An 18550-nucleotide genomic window follows, 5' to 3' on the forward strand; every position below is an offset into this window, starting at 1 on the left:
CAGCCTCTGTGCTCACCTGGAATATGTGGGGAATGATGTTGCTGGAATGGACTGGATGCTGAAACAGGTTTAATGAAGTCCAGAGGGAAGACCTGTCGGCCCTTCTGCTAAGGCACCAGCACCCCAGGCAGTGGGACTGCGTGTAGGGGAGCAGGATGTCGAAGACCCACGTGGCCTCTGGCTTGAACACACCTTGTCCATGCAGATGCCACCGACAATGCCCCAGCTGTCCTGCTCCCTCTCAAGGCCCAGGCTTTGAAGTGGGGTCAGGAGCTCCCAGGCAGGGGCTAACTTGGTTGAGACTCCTGGGAGTAGCTGTGATCTCCATCTGCCAATGATGGGGAAAGGGACCTCCAGAAACTGCCAGCAACCTCCTGAGACCTGTTAGTCGGTCCCCCCAGGCCAGGCTCCATGTCCCAGAAGACCCCAACCCATTCCCAACACACAGCCAAAGAGGGCAGGTAGGTGGACTCAGAGGCCCTGTTAGTCAGGACAGGGTGACATGTGGTTCCAAAGAGTGGTGACACCATTCCAGGAGGTCTGGGGACTGTGGGAGCTGATAGCTGCCTCAGTCTCCTTGGAATTAGAAGCCTTGCTGGAAGTGCAGACCTGGAACCAAGTGGGAGCTCCACCCCCAGCAGCAGGCCCCTGGGGCAAAGTTCCTGCGTGGCCCCTGGAAATGAATGTTGTTCCCGGCACAACGGCCGATGTGCACTGCGGAGCCCATTGCAGCTGCAGCCCCATAGTTAGAACCCTTCTTTCCTTTTAATATATATTTTAATATTTCTTATCACTAGGGATTAGTTATCCATTGCTGCATAACAAAATACAATGGGGTTTCTCTGGGTCAGGAATTCTTTTTTAAAAAAATAAATTTATTTATTTTATTTTTATTTATTTCTGGCTGTGTTGGGCCTTGTTGCTGCATGCGGTCTTTCTCTAGTTGTGGCGAGCAGGTGCTACCCTTCGTTGTGGTGCACGGGCTTCTCATTGTAGTGGCTTCTCTTGTTGTGGAGCACAGGCTCTAGGGCACGCGGGCTTCAGTAGTTGTGGCACACAGGCTCAGTAGTTGTGGCTCGCAGGCTCTAGAGTGCAGGCTCAGTAGTTGTGGCACACGGGCTTAGTTGCTCCGCAGCATGTGGGAGCTTCCCAGACCAAGTCTCAAACCCATGTCCCCTGCGTTGGCAGGCGGATTCTTAACTACTGTGCCACCAGGGAAGCCCTGGGTCAGGAATTCTAAAAGCATTCATCTTAATATCTGCCCCAAGAAGTCTGGAAGGCTTGACAGCTGGGGGCTGGAATCTTCAGAATGTTCTTGTACTTCAGAAACCCAAAGGCACTGAAGCATTTTACTTTCTGCAGCTAATTAAACTCCAAGTAAGGAGTGATGCCAGTCTTCTTTTCTTATCAATGAAGCATAATATAATTGAGCTTCAGTCATGTTGTTGTAGCATGTATCACTGTTTTGTTCCTTTTTATTGTTGAAGAATTTTATTGTATTGATATGCCACAGTTTATCTATTCACCAGAAGATAGACATTTGAATTGTTCCCTGTTTGGGACTATATGCATAATATTTCCATGCACATATGCATACAGGCTTTTTGTGGACATTCATTTCATTCTCTTGGGGAGAGACCTAGGAGTGGAGTTGTTGGCTTATAAGTTCATGCTTAAGGTTTAAAGAAAATTCCAATGTATTTTCCAAAATGACCATACAACTTTGTATTTCTGCCAGTGATCCTTTCCATCAGCAATCCATTTTATTTCTCTCAGCTATGATTTGTGAATTTCAGTTTATGTCTTACCTTCATTTTGCTAAATTTATTCCTAAATATTTTATTATCTTTGATTCTATTGTGAATTGAATTTTTCTCAGTTCTATGTCAGTTTCTTCTTTGCTAGTATATTAGGTATAAAATGGCCATTTTTTATATTGCTCTCTTATCCCACAGGCTTAATATACTTGATTTGATCTATAAATGTTTTATGGATTCTTTAGGGTTTCCTCCATACAGGGTCTTGTCATTTTTTGATAAAAATACTTTTTCTTTTCAATCTGAATACTTTTTAAATTTTTATTTTTATTTGTTTGCACTAGATAAACCCTTAAGTGCAATGGTCAATATGTGGTCAGAGCAGATATTCTTACCATGTACTCAATATTAAAGAGAAAATATTTAGTCTTTCACCATTGAGTATGATACTGGCTATGGTTTTCTTATAGATGGACTATGTCAGGTTGAAGATGTTGCCTTCTATTTATTATCTGTTAAGAATTTTTTATAAAATCATGAATGGATAAATTTTTTCAAATGCTAATACTGAGTCTATTGAGATGGCTATGTGATTTTTTGTTCTTTCTTCTGTTAATATGAAATATCACATTGACTATTATTAGATGTTAAACTAACCTTTCATCCATAGGATAAATGCTATTTGGTCATTATACATTAGTTTTCTAATAAGATTCTGGCATCAACTTGCTAATATTTTGTTAAGGAATTTTTGTGCCTTTGTTCATGAGTGATATTAGTCCATGCTTTGGTTTTTTTCTGATGTTTTAAATTGACATTTGGTATTAAGATACAATGAATAAGCTGGTGTTTTCTCCTCTATTTTCTCTATTTTCTGAAAGGGTTTGCAAAGAATTGATATTATGTGGTCTATAAGTAGTTGATAGACTTTCTCATTGAAGCCATGAGGGCATGACTTTTTCTTGGTAGGGAAATTTTTAATTACAGCTTAATATTTTTCCACTTGTTTTTAGGTCTATTAAGATTTTCTCTTTAATTTTGGGGTCAGTTATGACAATTTATGTCTTCCTAGGAATTTGTCCAGTTCATCTATGTTAACTAAGTTTTTGACATAAATTTATAATATTATTTTATAATATGTATTTCACTACTCCTTTATTATTGATTTTCATAATTTGGTCTTACTTTTTTTTTATTTTCTTAGTTTAAGCCATACTTTAAAATACTACTAATAAGGCAGTTCTAAGTCAAATTGACTCAAAAAGTTATGGGATCTGATTGAGATATCACCAAGGATAAAGAAAGAAGATCTAACAAAACATTCTTGAAGCCATGAGGGGCAAAAATATAATTAGTTATTGATTATTTTATCTGAGCCCAAAACTATTAATAAGCTAGTTACTCAATATAAGCAACATGGGTCACTGATAATTGGAGTTTAAATGGCTTGACTACTAAGAACACAACAATTAATTGTGTAAGATTTTGGTTATTTAATATTTACAAAGTTCATAATTGAATTTACTTTCTAAGTATTCAATGATAACTAGTTTCTAATTTGGCAAAGATTCAGATAATAATGCTCATGCCAAATAAAATTTAAACAAATTTCATCATTGGTCTTTCAAAGATTAGATGAGTCAGAAAGGAAATGTCATTAATTTTTCACATCATTTAATGAATTATAAATGAAAAAAATATATATATATATTACTCTAATAAATATATTACTTTGTGAAAAGATCAATTCTTACTTGAGTATAGTAGTTCCCCAACAGAAATGTTACTATGTACCCAGATTTACAAATATAAGGTGACATTTTTAAACATTTAACTATAAAAAGTTTTACAAATTTGTAGTAGAGGAGAGAATTATATAATGAAACCCATAAACCCATCACTCATTTTCAACAGTATGAATAACTTGTCTTTGTTGTTATTATAGTTTTTCCTCTATTCTTGTTTGGGCATTTATTTTGTAATTTCCACAGTGATGACTAGTGACATTTAAAATTCAGTATTTCTACAAATCCTACAGTGCACAGGAAAATCTCACACAACAAAATATTTGTCTTAGCTAAAATACCAAAAGCACACCTTTGAGAAACACTTTTAATAATAAGATGTTACAATACTGATCATATTTTGAGCCATAGTTCTCATTGGGACAGATGTTCAAATCTATATTGCAGGAGGATAAATATTTAATACTACCAAAAGGGAATTTTTCATGGGTAAAAATAAGCTTGAATTAATAACATATTCATACATTATAATATTAAATCTGTACTATAAACATAATTTTGAGAGAAGTCTTGCCCCATCTTCACACTAACTTAAAATAAAACTATAATCCTGAGGGGGGGGAAAAAAAAACACTTTCTTCTTCATATGTCCTTGGGACTTGTAAATTATGTACCAAGTAAAATAGGAAGTAGAGGCTGATTTGTACATTGTACAGAAGTTGAATAGGTTAATATATAATAGAGTTTAAGAGCATGGACTTGAAACTAGAACACTTGGATTCAAAACCCGTCTTACCACTTTTAACTTGGAATTTTTGGAAGAGTTACATTCCCCCTCCGTTCTTCAGAGTTTCATATACAATAAGGGATAATAATGGTCTCTATATTAGAGTTGCCTGTGAAACCTAAATGAGCTTGCCTGTGAAATGTCTTAGAATATGGGTATATTATAAATATTATGAAGTATTAGGCGTTGATTTTGCTGTAGTTTTTGATAATTTATAGTTTGTTTGGGAAAATGAAACAAATTTAACCAAATTGTTGATTTTATCTGTATTTTATGATATGTGAGTCCTTAATATCAATAACAGAAGATGAGCTAGATAATCTCCACAAATTACCGTTGGTGAGAAGAGTAATGATAATTTACCAAAACGAATTTAACATTCTGTAGAACACTCATTTAATACAAGAAGCTAAAAAACTTATGAATTAACACCTATTAATACCACGAGTTGAAGAAAGATTAAATAACTTGTGAAAACTAAACCAAACCTTTTCTACCAGATAAGATAATGCCATGTAACCAATATTAATTTTTGAATAAATAGATATTTTTGACATTCTTCTCCAAGATTACCAATACACCTTCTATAAACACAACCCATATTACAAAATATACCATTTCTCTTCCCTTTATGTTATCTGTGCCTGCATTGGTACACAATGTTGGATTTCACTGTGTCATATATGAATATGTGAACATTTCTTAAGCTACGGCTGATGGTGCTTTTTATTTTTTTAGATAAATTTGAGCACAGCAGAATATTGTAGGCTTGTCAGAATCAGTCATGTGGTGAGATTTGTATGTATTCTTTAAAAGCATCCAGATAGATATCTATAAGAATACTAACATTATGAATCTTCAGTGGCACTGCAGATGAATAATCTAACACAATAACCAATCATTTAAAAAGGTCTGGTGGAATGAACATAATATTTGGATTTCCAAAATCCTGGTTTGAATATTAACTCCCCATCCCTCTAGATGTGTGACTTTGGACAAGATCCTTCAACAATTTGGGGCATTTTATCCATCTGTAAAACTTCATTAGGTAAAATAAATAAGTTGAAAGATGTGCATTATGTTATGCCTTATCAGTTTAATTATTTCTGGTCTTCTTCAACAAATGACAAAGAGGCCAGTAATATATCACAGGCTGGGGCTAAAAATTGTGATGGAATTTTGGCAGAGATAATTTTTCAAACTAATTTTTTTGATACTTCAAGAAGGAAAGGCTATTTATTCTTTCCTTTCTTATCACCAGCAAGTAATTTCAGGGTGCATCTTAGTTTTCCACAATCTATCTCTTACTTCTACTTCCTTAAATTTATTTTAATTTTCATCTGTGGAAAGCAATCTCCCCTTCATTCTTGGAGTTTATCATCCTTTTTTGGAGGAATCATTTTGAGAGAGTTATTTAAATATGTAGATGATACTACCCAATAAAATTATAGACACAACATGGAAAAACATATGTTTTATCCAGTGAAAAATATCACTATTAGTGAAGAATGATCCTGTGAACTAACCCTGGTATGATGGCTACACTTGTGATGAAATACCAGCTAAATGTTTGACCTTAACTTTAGTGTTGACTTTCAGGGATAAATACTGGTATAGTCCACTGCTGGTGCTCTGACAGCGTGACATTGATAGCACCAGTATTCATCTTTTTCTTATAATTAAAAAAAACATATTTTTTACTGGAGTATATTTTATTAACAATGTTGTGTTAGTTTCAGGTGTGCAGCAAAGTGATTCAGTTATACATATACATGTATCTATTCTTTTTCAAAATTTTTTCCCATTTAGATTATTACAGAATATTGAACAGATGTCCCTGTGTTATACAGTAGGTCCTTGTTGGTTATCTGTTTTAAATATAGCATTGTTTGCATGTAAATCCATCTTTTCATCATTTATATTTGACACAGTGCCTCAGTTTCCCATAAAGGAAAGGTCATTTGGATTCCATATGAATGCTGATTTTTTTAAATGTTAATGCTATTTACTATAAGAGCAATAACTGATCAGATTTTGTAATCATCTTTTCTCCTTTTATGTTTTTAACAGGTAACCCATTATTAACCAGCAGAGTCAACATATTAATTAATGTCCTAGATGTGAATGAATTTCCTCCAGAAATATCTGTGCCATATGAGACAGCTGTGTGTGAAAATGCCAAACCAGGACAGGTATCTTATCAATACTGTTAATTAAGAGTGTATAAATACCCACTATATGCATGTGTTTTAGGTTATATGACCTTGCATGAATATACACACATGGATCTTATGTCTTCATAAAAGAAACCATAAAAGATAGTAAAATCTTTTGAATTAATGGTATATTTTGGATGTGGAGTTAATACCACAGGGGATAAAGTGATGATGGCCTAGTGAATATTCTTTTTATAACTAAAAGTTCTAGAATTGCAGATTCTGCTGCTTTCCATTTGTATACTGTGGAATTTCTAAAGACCTTGTGACTATAAATCCAGGAAGCAAGCAACTTTAGACTATATTCTTCTATAGTATTTCTTGCTTTGCTCACATGCTTTTATGAAGGGTGCAAAAAAGTTCTTAAGCCCTTGAAAAATGGAAAGCTTTCTCTGGTGGCCTTGAGTAGAGCATCTGGATTATTCAAACTATCTGAGTTACATTTTCCTATTAAGTATTGCTCTGGAGGGAGGTTCTAGTGGGGAGAGGATAGAGGAAGGACCATATAGTTGATAAACGTTATCGTCAAAATCTTAGAGTTTATGTGGACCATAGTGGGTAGCTAGCTTTTTTCTACACTATTATAAATGAATGGGTGAATATATAATATGGTATGATATAATATAATGTAATATAACATAATATAATGTAATAGGAGCAAATGGTAAGAGTGTGATATGAAACAAGAATATAATTAATCCAATATTGTATACCTAGTTTCCAAAAGAAAAATACATCAGTATGCTTTGCTTTGCTGTCTATTTCAATTACCTTTAAATAGGATAACTACTCGTTTAAGTAAATTTGAAGTTTTAATTCTTACTTGAAGAAATATCTCAATATTTAAAATGGTATCTTTATTGAAAAATTTCCTTTTATAATATCTAGTATTTGTTTCAATTTGAATGTTTTCTACTGCTTCATAGAATATTTGTCCCATAGTTCTAACCCTGTGATGTTCACTAGCCTTATAGGTATTAAATTAATATTAAATAAAAGTTAAAGTAAATGTTCTTATTCACACATGCATCATTTCAAGTGTTCAGTAGCTGTATGAGATGAGTGGCTACCAACTTGATCAGTATAGATGTAGAGTATTTCCATCAGTACAGAAACTTCTAGTGGACTGTGCTGCTCTATTACTGCTTTTGATAATTTGAGGAAAGTATTTACTTTATTACAGTATGACTTAGTCATATTTTACCAAGGGATAAATTTGGATCATTAATTTTGAATAGAAACAGAAATACATTTTTTGAGTTTTAATGCTTTATCACTTTAAATGCATCCAAATTTTACATGAGGTGAACTTAGTGCTTGACTTATTGTCTGAAATAGTAGATGCTGCATAAATGTTTGCATAAATAAATAACCTGAAGTGGTTATTTGCAGAGTTATAAGAGGTTTACCAAAATTCTACAACTTAGCTATTCTCCACTTTTCAGAGCTTTCTACTGCCACCGCAAAAATCCAATCCTTTATTTTTAGGTAATTTAGGTACATTAATGATTTCACAGCAATCAGAATTTTGTAATGCACTAAGTAAAAGCTTTTTGGAAATATAACTTTATTTAATGCTGCTATGTTTCTCCAGTAAATTAAAGAGATTTAAAAGTTGGGAATAATAGAAGTTATTAGAGATAATTTGATTTTCTTATATTTAGACAAAGTGGTAAGGAATCTGTGGGGACATTGGAAGCTCTTTTTTTGGGCATTCTGCATCCTATTGGGCCACATTTACATACAAAGCATTACCCTGAAATGTCTGAAATTTAGTATATGAGCATTTTCTGCTTTTGACCCCAGTCGTACTGACCCTTTTCTAGAAACTATGCAAAGGAACTATCTATCTCTTCTGGACTATAATTGAATATGCACGCATGTATATATGCATGTATTCCTTATTTATCTATGTATCTATCTATCTATGTGTCTATCTATCCATCTATCTTCAAAAGAAGTAAGAGAAAAGAAAGATGATGCTATGTAAATCAATAGTGATTTATATGATGAACCAATGAAGTACGGGAGTTGTTTTACTTAGGGCAATAACTCTCAATTGTCAGTTACAGATAAGTACCAGTTTATACCAAAAATTTCATCTCCATATGCTGTTTTAAAGGATGCTTCTTCATTGTAAAGTTATGTTCTTGATAAGTTTTGATGTTAATTTAGTAAATAATTTTGCTAGTTGATAGCAAAGGCAAAACAAAACAGAACCTCACAAATTAATTCCCAAATAATTTAAAGAAATTTTAGGGGTGAGATATAGTAATCAGAGCACATGTGAAGGAAAATTGCAGTTTTACAGGGTCTCTATGGTAATTATTTGACTAAATTGCCATATTTAGCCTTCGGTGTTGAATCCATGACAATTCTAAAGACTAAATAGATCCTGTGTGACTGATTTACACTAAAATAGGGAACTGAATTTCTCATTAGAGGACTCATTGTCAAAATACAAACTACTAGTACTGCACTGGACACTCGAAGCCCCAGTGTATACATTTGTCTGTTCCTGCGTGTTTCTGTGTGTGCCTACGGGCACACACAGCTATAAGGGAAGGTAGGTCATAGTCATAAGACTGGGTTTCAACCATGGAATAAAAACTAAAAGTGCTAAATAACTGACATGTTTAATGGCATCAATCTAAGAGCACAGGATGCAGGCTTTGCCCGCTGGGAGCAGGATGTCATACTTGAAATCTAAGGTCTTCCTCTGGCTAATTCAAACTTAGTCTGAGAGTGTGGTCGCCTGAGCAGCACACTGCTTTTATCCTCTTTGGCACACACTTCCTGAAATTCTTCCTGATGCAAAACCATTGGATATGTTAATAAATAAATACCTTAAAGCCATTCTGATTTGCTTACATATATACTGAATTATCAGTTTCATAGTTTGGCTCTTGGAATTTAACCCCCAAATTCTTAAGGGCATCTCATTGAAATATCAGAATTTTAACTACTTAGGTTACACACTTATGGGAACAATTTAGGAAAATTTTTGAAACAAGGTTAGTCATCCTTACTTCTTAAGAAAAAAATTCTATGAAAATACAATTTGTATCTTATCCACTGGGGGAAAAGAAACATAACAACAAAAACAGATCTACATACTGTGTATCACTTTCTCATCATTTCACTTAGTTATGAAAATAAAACTCATTCTCACAAACATAACAAAACTAAAATTTTGCTTTACAAGGACTTTTAAATAATCAGGTTAGAAAGCATTTATTTCATGTAATTTAAAATGCAAGCAAGTACATTTTAATTTTATTTTGCTTATTAGTGAGAATTTTCAATGTCATTAACCTTTATAGTTATGTAGATATCGATTTGGAATTAGCCCATACCCTATACTTGTACCAGTCATTATTAACTGTAAATATTTAGCTATTTGTTTATAAAAAATATTTGTAAATAATTGGCCTACTGATATGAATTTGAAAAATGTAATTTCTGTTTACTTGCATGTTTCATTAAATAAACTTATTAGCCTGGTGTATAGAGTTCCCTTTGAAACTGATGACTGATTTCAAGTCTCATCTCAACTTTGTTTCAGATAATTCAGATAGTCAGCGCTGCAGACCGAGATCTTTCACCTGCTGGGCAGCAATTCTCCTTTAAATTATCACCTGAAGCTGCCATCAAACCAAATTTTACAGTTCGTGACTTCAGAAGTAAGTTTAACCACATAAAAATTTACCTTTTATCATGCAACTTTGTAAAAGGGCACAAAGGTAGAAATCCATGCCATATACTTGGAAGATTGCTTGAGTGCTCCCTAAAAGCACTCAAGCTCATAAAATATAGAAATGCATATATAAGAAATACAACATTTTATGGCTAGCAGTAAACTAAATGTTAACCTATATAGACTATATCTAATGAGGCAAATTACTTCCATTTATAATGTGGACATTCCCTTAATGAGTCAAACAAACAATAGGCTATCTGGGAAATTGAATACTTTTCATGTTTTAAATATATCGTTTGTTCTACATGCACTGCTTGTACATACAAGTAACTGTTTTATTTGAATAACACATGGTATGGCACAGGTCAAGAATACAGGCTTTGTAATGAGAATGATAGAGGTTTTCACTCCCACTACATTACTACCTAATGGCAGATTATCAAAATATTAAATTATACTAAAGAATTTCAACCTCATGGTTAAAATAAATTAACCTCATGGTTTATTTATTAAATAAAATAATGTATGCAAATTCTTTAACACAATGCCTAAAGCCTATTACCTTTAAGGTAATTTTAGCTACCACCTCTGCCATCATAACTACACTTAAATTTCTGCCACCACTGCTACTACCATCACTATCACTAATATTATCACATCTGCTGCTACTACAATCTACAGAAATATAAAGGACACTGGATTAGCTATCATAAGGCTAAGTACTGATCAGTTGTTCTGACTTTATTTGTTCTGTGACTTTGGATATTTTATCTCTTCTAAATTTCTGTAGACATAATATCGGGAATAAAAACTCCTGAGTTCATAATATTGGATAGAAAAAAGCTAAGTCTTGCTAGATTCCATGCATATGGAACAAATGAACAAGTGATAAGATGGATGATATAATGATGATGATGATTGATAGGAATCAAAGGATATTTTGAGAAAGTTAAAGTTAGTTTTCTTCAAATACTCGGGGGAAGGAAATTAGAGTCACAAAAGGAAATTCAATAAGATTTGTGCCATTTAATAATGTAATGTGAGGAATGGCTGGGAATGAAACAAGGTCCCAATTATGAAAGGCCTAATAGGTAGGGATACCACATGTTTTATCATGGAAACTGGAGTATGTTTGAGAATAGCAGTGGACAGTGTTTGTAATTTTAATTAGAGCAGCACACCTAAAATAGGGCTGTCCAAGTCAAACTGGACCATACAGTCAACCTGTCTATAAATCATTTCAAGAGTGTATAACTTAAATCCAGTGACCTGAGAAGTCTTTGAAAGGTTTACACAAGAGTTTAACATATTCAGATTTGCACTTTAACCAATCAGTCTGAATGCAGTGTGGAAAAGACAATAGAAGGATACAAGACTACTTCTGATACTATTGTAGAAAATGGATGAGAGAGTCTTAGGTTAGGATAATCTAATGGATTAAGGTAATGGCTGTGAGGATAGAGGTGAGTGGTTGGAGATAGAATGCATAGAGCTTCATTCTAGATCTCCGAGATTCCATGTATAAATATGATGAAGAAGAAGACTAATAAGACTTCTAGATCATTGGCTTGGGTAACTAAGTAGATGGTCAGATCATTCAGGAACAAAAGTATTGACTATTTTCCACCATTTTATCTTTGCTGGAGAATCTATATATGATTAATAATAATAATATGAATCAGATCATCTTGCCTCAAAGTATAGTATTTTTTTATGATCTGAACATGTACTTGCCACTCATGCCATTTACCATATCCCCTGTTTTATCTTGATATATTTTAAGTGTAATTGTAAGTTTTCTTGTTTAAATGGATAGACACATTTTTCACCTTTTTTTTTGTGTGTGTGAGAACTTTAAGTTCTATTATTTTAGCAAATTTCAATTATAATGTACAGTGTTATCAATTACAGTCACCATGCTATATGTCAGATCCTCAGACTTTATTCATCTTATAGCTGATAGTTTGTACCCTTTTACTAACCTCTCCCTATTTCTCCCACCCCCAGCCCCTGGCAACCATTTTTCTACTTTCTATTTCTATGAGATCTGCTTTTTTTTTTTCTTTCTTACATTCCACATATAAGTGTTACCATGCAGTATTTGTCTTTGTCTGGTCTATTTCACTAGCATAATATCCTCCAGGTTCATCCATGTAGTCACAAATGGCAGGGTTTCCTTCTTTTTCATGGCTGAATAATATTCCATTGTATGTATATACAATATATATCACATTTTTTTTATCTGTCAATCGATGGAAACCATTTTATGGGTGAAAATTAGGTTTAATATGTCTTTTTTCTTCCCACCATGGACAGCATAATGAATTCTCTATGGTCACATATCAATAATAATACTGGGTTGAAAATAAATCTTTAAAAAAGGGGAGACTGCCTTTTGACATAACATGTTCAAGAATATCAAAACCCCTAGCTCCCTAAGTGCAAATACACCAGAGGCTCTGACTTCCTATTTCTATTAATCACTTTTACCCAGGTTTCAGGCTTTAATCCTTGACTGTTCCTTTCCCCAGACTCAAGTATACAACCATCAATGGCTGAAGATTTCAATATTGATTCAACTAGTCCCCATTTTCCTATTCCTACTGTCAACACAAGTGTCTGACACCACTGACTCTTACTGGGAATATTATAATAGACATTTGGCAGGTTTCTATTTTGTTTCTCAATTTAAAAATATCCTCTGTGTAATGAAAAATTGATATTCCCCTGCCAAATTCTATCTTATCACATAAAGTTTTCTCAGTTTTGTGCTTCCTACTGAAATGGGTATAAAGAAGGTGCCTAATTTTTTGTTGTTGAAATTAGAATCTACAAATAGAATGAATGGAATATTATTGAAATAGTAATATTTTTCTGACATACTTTTTGTTTTGTTTTGTTTTGTTTTGTTTTGTTTTTTGTGGTACGCGGGCCTCTCACTGTTGTGGCCTCTCCCGTTGCGGAGCACAGGCTCAGCGGCCATGGCTCATGGGCCCAGCCGATCCACAGCATATGGGATCTTCCCGGACCAGGGCACGAACCCGTGTCCCCTGCATCGGCAGGCAGACTCTCAACCACTGTGCCACCAGGGAAGCCCCATACTTGTATTTTAATGAGTACTATATCTTCCTAAAATTATTTTACCTGATTCCAAAGTGGGCATCATGTATGGCTACAATGGACTAAATATTAGTACATTTCTAAAAAAACATCAAAATGTTTCTGGGGGCTTCCCCGGTGGTGCAGTGGTTGAGAGTCCGCCTGCCGATACAAGGGACACAGGTTCGTGCCCCGGTCCGGGAAGATCCCACCTGCCGCAGAGCGGCTGGGCCCATGAGCCATGGCTGCTGGGCCTGTGCGTCCGGAGCCTGTGCTCTGCAACGGGAGAGGCCACAGCAGTGAGAGGCCCGTGTACCACAAAAAAAAAAAAAAAAAAAAAATGTTTCTGGGAGTGATTTCAAAAAAATGAAATAGTGTTATGAATAAAACAAAAATTCCACTTTTATGTACAGAAATTAAGAAGTAAAGAACAAGTGCATGCAAAATAACACTTTCAATAGAAATATTAGTTGTACTAATATAAAATTTTATATTCTTATTGCCTTGGATTATTCCAAGTAAATATTGTATCACTGATTATATCAAAATTACAATGAAGTACTTTGTGATTATATTAAAGTGATGATTATTATAATTCATGATATTTAAAATTTTTAATGAATCGATGTTTTTCACACATTTTATTTTCCTTTCCATGTTTCTTATGCTGTTTTGGAAAAGTGAATATATATATATATATATATTCACACACACACACACATATATATATATAATATATATATATATATATATATATATATATTATATATATATGTATTATAGATATGGATTAGGGAAAAATCAAAAATCAAGCTTTATCTGAAATATTATATTGACATTTGTCAATTTTAAAGAACAGGTTCTTAGGTAAGATGTTATACTGATTCATCCTTTGTAATCTTGGTTCTTCTAATCATGTAAGAAAACATCCACTGAAGTATTTTTTCTCTGTGAGACTTTGATGTCAGAAGAAATAGTCTGTTAACACAACATACTCTTGTCTTGTAAACAATTTTCTATTCTTTCTGAATAGAAAATTTAATTAGTACACCAGACAAGATTAATGTTTCTTCTTTTCCTAAGGATTGTTTTGAATACATGTGATTACATTTTGGCAGCTTCCATAATGATAAAAGGAATAATTAAAATATGGATGTATTTTACTGACTCAAGAAGAGCTTTCTACTGTTTAACAGATACAAACTTGAAGATTTGAAGTGATGCTGATGGTAACCATCTTATCATAAATGTCATGTTTTGTAGACAACACAGCTGGCATTGAAACCCGAAGAAATGGATACAGCCGCAGGCAGCAAGAGTTGTACTTCCTCCCTGTTGTAATAGAAGACAGCAGTTATCCTGTCCAGAGCAGCACAAACACAATGACTATTCGAGTTTGTAGATGTGACTCTGATGGTACCATCCTGTCTTGTAACGTGGAAGCAATTTTTCTTCCTGTAGGACTTAGCACCGGGGCTTTGATTGCAATACTACTGTGCATTGTCATACTCTTAGGTTGGTTTCAATATTAATCACATATTCTCTCTCTCTCTCTCTCCCTCTCCCTTGCTTGTGTATCTCACTCCTCATTTTACCATGTAAACCAGTTTTTTCTTCATTGAGATGCTACATCTTGATAGAAGGAAGATTATCTATCTATACTGAATTATATAATTATTATTAAAGTTAATTATATTATCAGTGTTAATTTTCTATTTTATTCCATATGGAAATATACCAATAGAAATAAATCAATAACATCATCAAAAATATAAAAGTACGTTCAAGCTCTCGGGAATTTTCAAGTAATAACAGTTTGTGGCACTTGCTGCGATGAACTTTTCTATGACAAATATCTCATTTTCAGCAACAGTTTTAAATTCATTTTTTACATCCTAGTAATTATTGCTGCCTAAGAAAGTGTTGTATAAACTTTAAAATTATATTAGATGAACAGTAGTTGTCAAATGCCAGTTTGATAAAGAAAGAAAGAAAGGAGAAGAACAGGAAAGAAGTAGAAGGTAAAAGCACCTCCAAATATTTCTTTTCTGTCTAAAGTGCTGGCCAGACACAATTCTTATTCCACTTTTCTCAGATCTCCTCACATCAAAAACTCTAACCATTCCCATTAGAACAGAACAGAACACAGTGAAATATTAAGAAGTGCAGCAAAGGGAAAGGATTGAAGTAAATGTATTCTGTAACATGTCTGTGAGAATGAAAACCTACTTTAGGGGCTTCCCTCTTCCATCAGCTCTGTTCAGCTGATTATATTTCACTTATTCATTCGCTGCCAGATTCACAAAAGCAAAAATAGATTTTCTAAGCACTCCTTTAAATTAAAATTGCAACAGAAGTACAATTGGGCACTGTGGGGTCGGTCAGCTTATATATTCATGTTTATTATTTAACCAAAATATTCTGACAAATGTACATACCTACCTTTATCTCTAGGCTAGAAAATAGAATTTTAAAAACGTACTAGGGTGTAAAGCATGGTATAAAGCATTATATACTAATTTCTGAAGAACATTCTCTGATTCAGAAGCTCATTTTGGTTTGGAGGGTAAAGTTGTAGTCCAATTTGCATTATGCAGATATTAATTCCACACAAATAACCTTGATGTGTAGAACAAAGTATTCTTTATGTCCTTAAGGTTTAGAATTATAAATTATATGTGACATCTGTGCTGATTATATAAACTCCTTTAAAAGGGAAGATACAAAATAATGTTCTCACACCTGAAGCTGAGCAAGATCAATTAGGTGTTTAACTTCAAAACAAGTGTTTCTTTTTCATACTCTTGTCTAGGGGCTGTCTTGAGTTCCAGAGGATTTCCATATCCACCTAGCATGATTTGGCATATTCTGGATGCTCGTCTTTGTCCTCTTTGGCCCTCTTACAGGGTAACAATTCGTGTTGCTTAGATTAGCATTATCACATACTGTCATCTGCCACTCATTCATCCAAATATTTACTAAGTGTCCCCCCCCCTGCTCCTAGCTGTGAAGTGCTAGTACACAGCTGCGAATGTTGACACTCTTAGTCTTGCCATGGGGTCTGCTTACAAATCCATCTATTCTTTGATCTCCTTAGCCAGTCTCATACTCCTTTAGATCTTCCAGAAGATTCTTAGCCATTTTTATGTCTTTTTTTAGGGTGAGGGGGAGCATGAGAATCTTGTGGTGCTTAGGAACTTCTATTTGACCCCCAAGCACATCTAACTAGTCTCTTTCTCGGCCATAGATACTCTAAAGCCATTTTATAAATATGCAGGGTTTCTCTGTGAGGTTTACACTCTCTCACACACTCTCTGGGTGAACAAACAATAGTGCTTTTAGTTCTGAGATTTGACTAAAGCCTGGAAGAATTGCAGAGTGCTAAACATCTCTGCAAGGCCCATTGTACAGAAGCTCTACGTATATCTCCTTTGTCTTCCTCCCTAATTTTGGAAGAAGAGGGAATAAATGGATTTTTATCATCATGCCGTCTCCTACTTTCTAATCCTATGACAAGAGTCTTCCTTCCAGACTCTGTTATAGTAAATCAAACACTTTGGCTTTCAATCTATTGCCACCACTATAGAGGAGAGGGGAGTATTATGCCAGGCAAAGTTGAGCACTGACTTCATGGTGTGAATCTGTGCTTATTTACCCCCAGAAAAAATAAACTGTTGATGTAATGATGGCTGAGAGTTAATGGGGAACAAAGATATTCAATAATGAGGGTCTATAAATTAAGTATTTCAAAATATTATCTTGCTTCAAGAAGGTAACCTGAATACTAGACATTTGGTTTGGAAACTATCTCATATGGTAGGACACATAAATTTAAGTAATTTGTGGTCTTAGTTGACATAATTGGAAAAGCTAAGGCCCTTATATTCTATATTCTTTCTCTCTCTCTTTCGTGTTTATTGCATTTAAAATTGATTGCCACGTGATTTGTGTTTATTTCATTATAAATACAGTAATTTTAACAACTGAGAAATATAGGTATGAATAATATCTAAGTGTTAGCTATGGGCAAACAATATTCAAGTTTTATTACTTCAATACTCACAGTTCTCTGTATGATTGGAACAAACATTCTTTACTTTCTTTTTAAATTTTGTAATGCACACTTTTTACCTGACACTGAGATATTTAAATACAATAAATGTTAAATATAAGGCTACAATTGTTTGATTTTGTGAATAAGTTTGCTATGGTTTCATATTAACTACAATTCCAAAATGAAATTGAATTTAAACAATAAAAAAAACGTCAACATAGATATGATCCTTATAGATTACAGTATGTTTACTTTGAAAGTAATAGGATACCATTAAAAACACTCAGCCAGCCCTGATCAATTTTATTTTTTTATGGAGAGATGGGCTGACATATTCTCATATTGCAATTTTTGTCTTGTTCTAGCCATAGTTGTGCTGTATGTAGCTCTGCGAAGGCAGAAGAAGAAAGACACCCTGATGACCTCTAAAGAAGATATCAGAGACAATGTTATCCATTATGATGATGAAGGAGGCGGGGAGGAGGACACCCAAGCTTTCGACATTGGTGCTCTGAGAAACCCAAAAGTGATTGAAGACAACAAAATTCGCAGGGATATAAAACCTGACTCTCTCTGTTTGCCTCGTCAGAGGCCACCAGTGGAAGATAATGCAGATATAAGGGATTTCATTAATCAAAGGCTACAGGAAAGTGATGTGGACCCCACCGCCCCACCATACGATTCATTGGCGACATATGCCTATGAAGGCAATGGATCAGTAGCCGACTCTCTTAGCTCCATAGAATCTCTGACCATGGAAGCGGACCAGGACTACACCTATCTAACAGACTGGGGACCGCACTTTAAAGTCTTGGCAGACATGTTTGGCGAAGAAGAGAGTTATAAAACTGATAAAGTCACTTAGGGGAAAAGCAAAGGCTAAAACAGAACCAACAAAATAAATTTAAGAGAAAGGAACATAAATAGAAATCACACTCTACACACACACCACACACACACACACAAACACACATACCGGGCTTTCTAGGACAAGATTCCTTTGATTATTTGGTTTCTAGCAAGTTGCTATATTTATCATATTGTCAGTTTTGGTTTATTCTGCCAATACAAGGTAATTCCTAAAATGTGTACTTGCTTGATTTTGTTTTGTTATTTTGGAAAAACACTGAGACAAGCTCAGGCCTATTAAATACAATTTACTGACGTGACAACCTAGAACGAAGATAGCTAT

At 34.2% G+C, this 18550-nt stretch overlaps 1 protein-coding gene across 2 annotated transcripts in view; it reads left to right on the plus strand.

Annotated features, from left to right (window-relative positions):
- CDH12 (cadherin 12) overlaps positions 1 to 18223 on the plus strand; it is a gene marked incomplete at its 3' end in the record, with an annotated part of 289043 nt that extends 270820 nt beyond the window's left edge. For both annotated transcript variants that reach the window (XM_082623654.1, XM_082623655.1), the window contains 4 exons: positions 6360 to 6481; positions 10071 to 10188; positions 14568 to 14819; positions 17724 to 18223. In XM_082623654.1, coding sequence (XP_082479780.1) covers positions 6360 to 6481; positions 10071 to 10188; positions 14568 to 14819; positions 17724 to 18223 — 992 coding nt within the window. The remainder of the gene's footprint in view (positions 1 to 6359; positions 6482 to 10070; positions 10189 to 14567; positions 14820 to 17723) is intronic.
- Positions 18224 to 18550: the final 327 nt, after the last annotated feature.

Source organism: Mesoplodon mirus (assembly GCF_964341445.2).
Source record: "Mesoplodon mirus genome assembly, chromosome: 5".
Classification (NCBI taxonomy): domain Eukaryota; kingdom Metazoa; phylum Chordata; class Mammalia; order Artiodactyla; family Ziphiidae; genus Mesoplodon; species Mesoplodon mirus.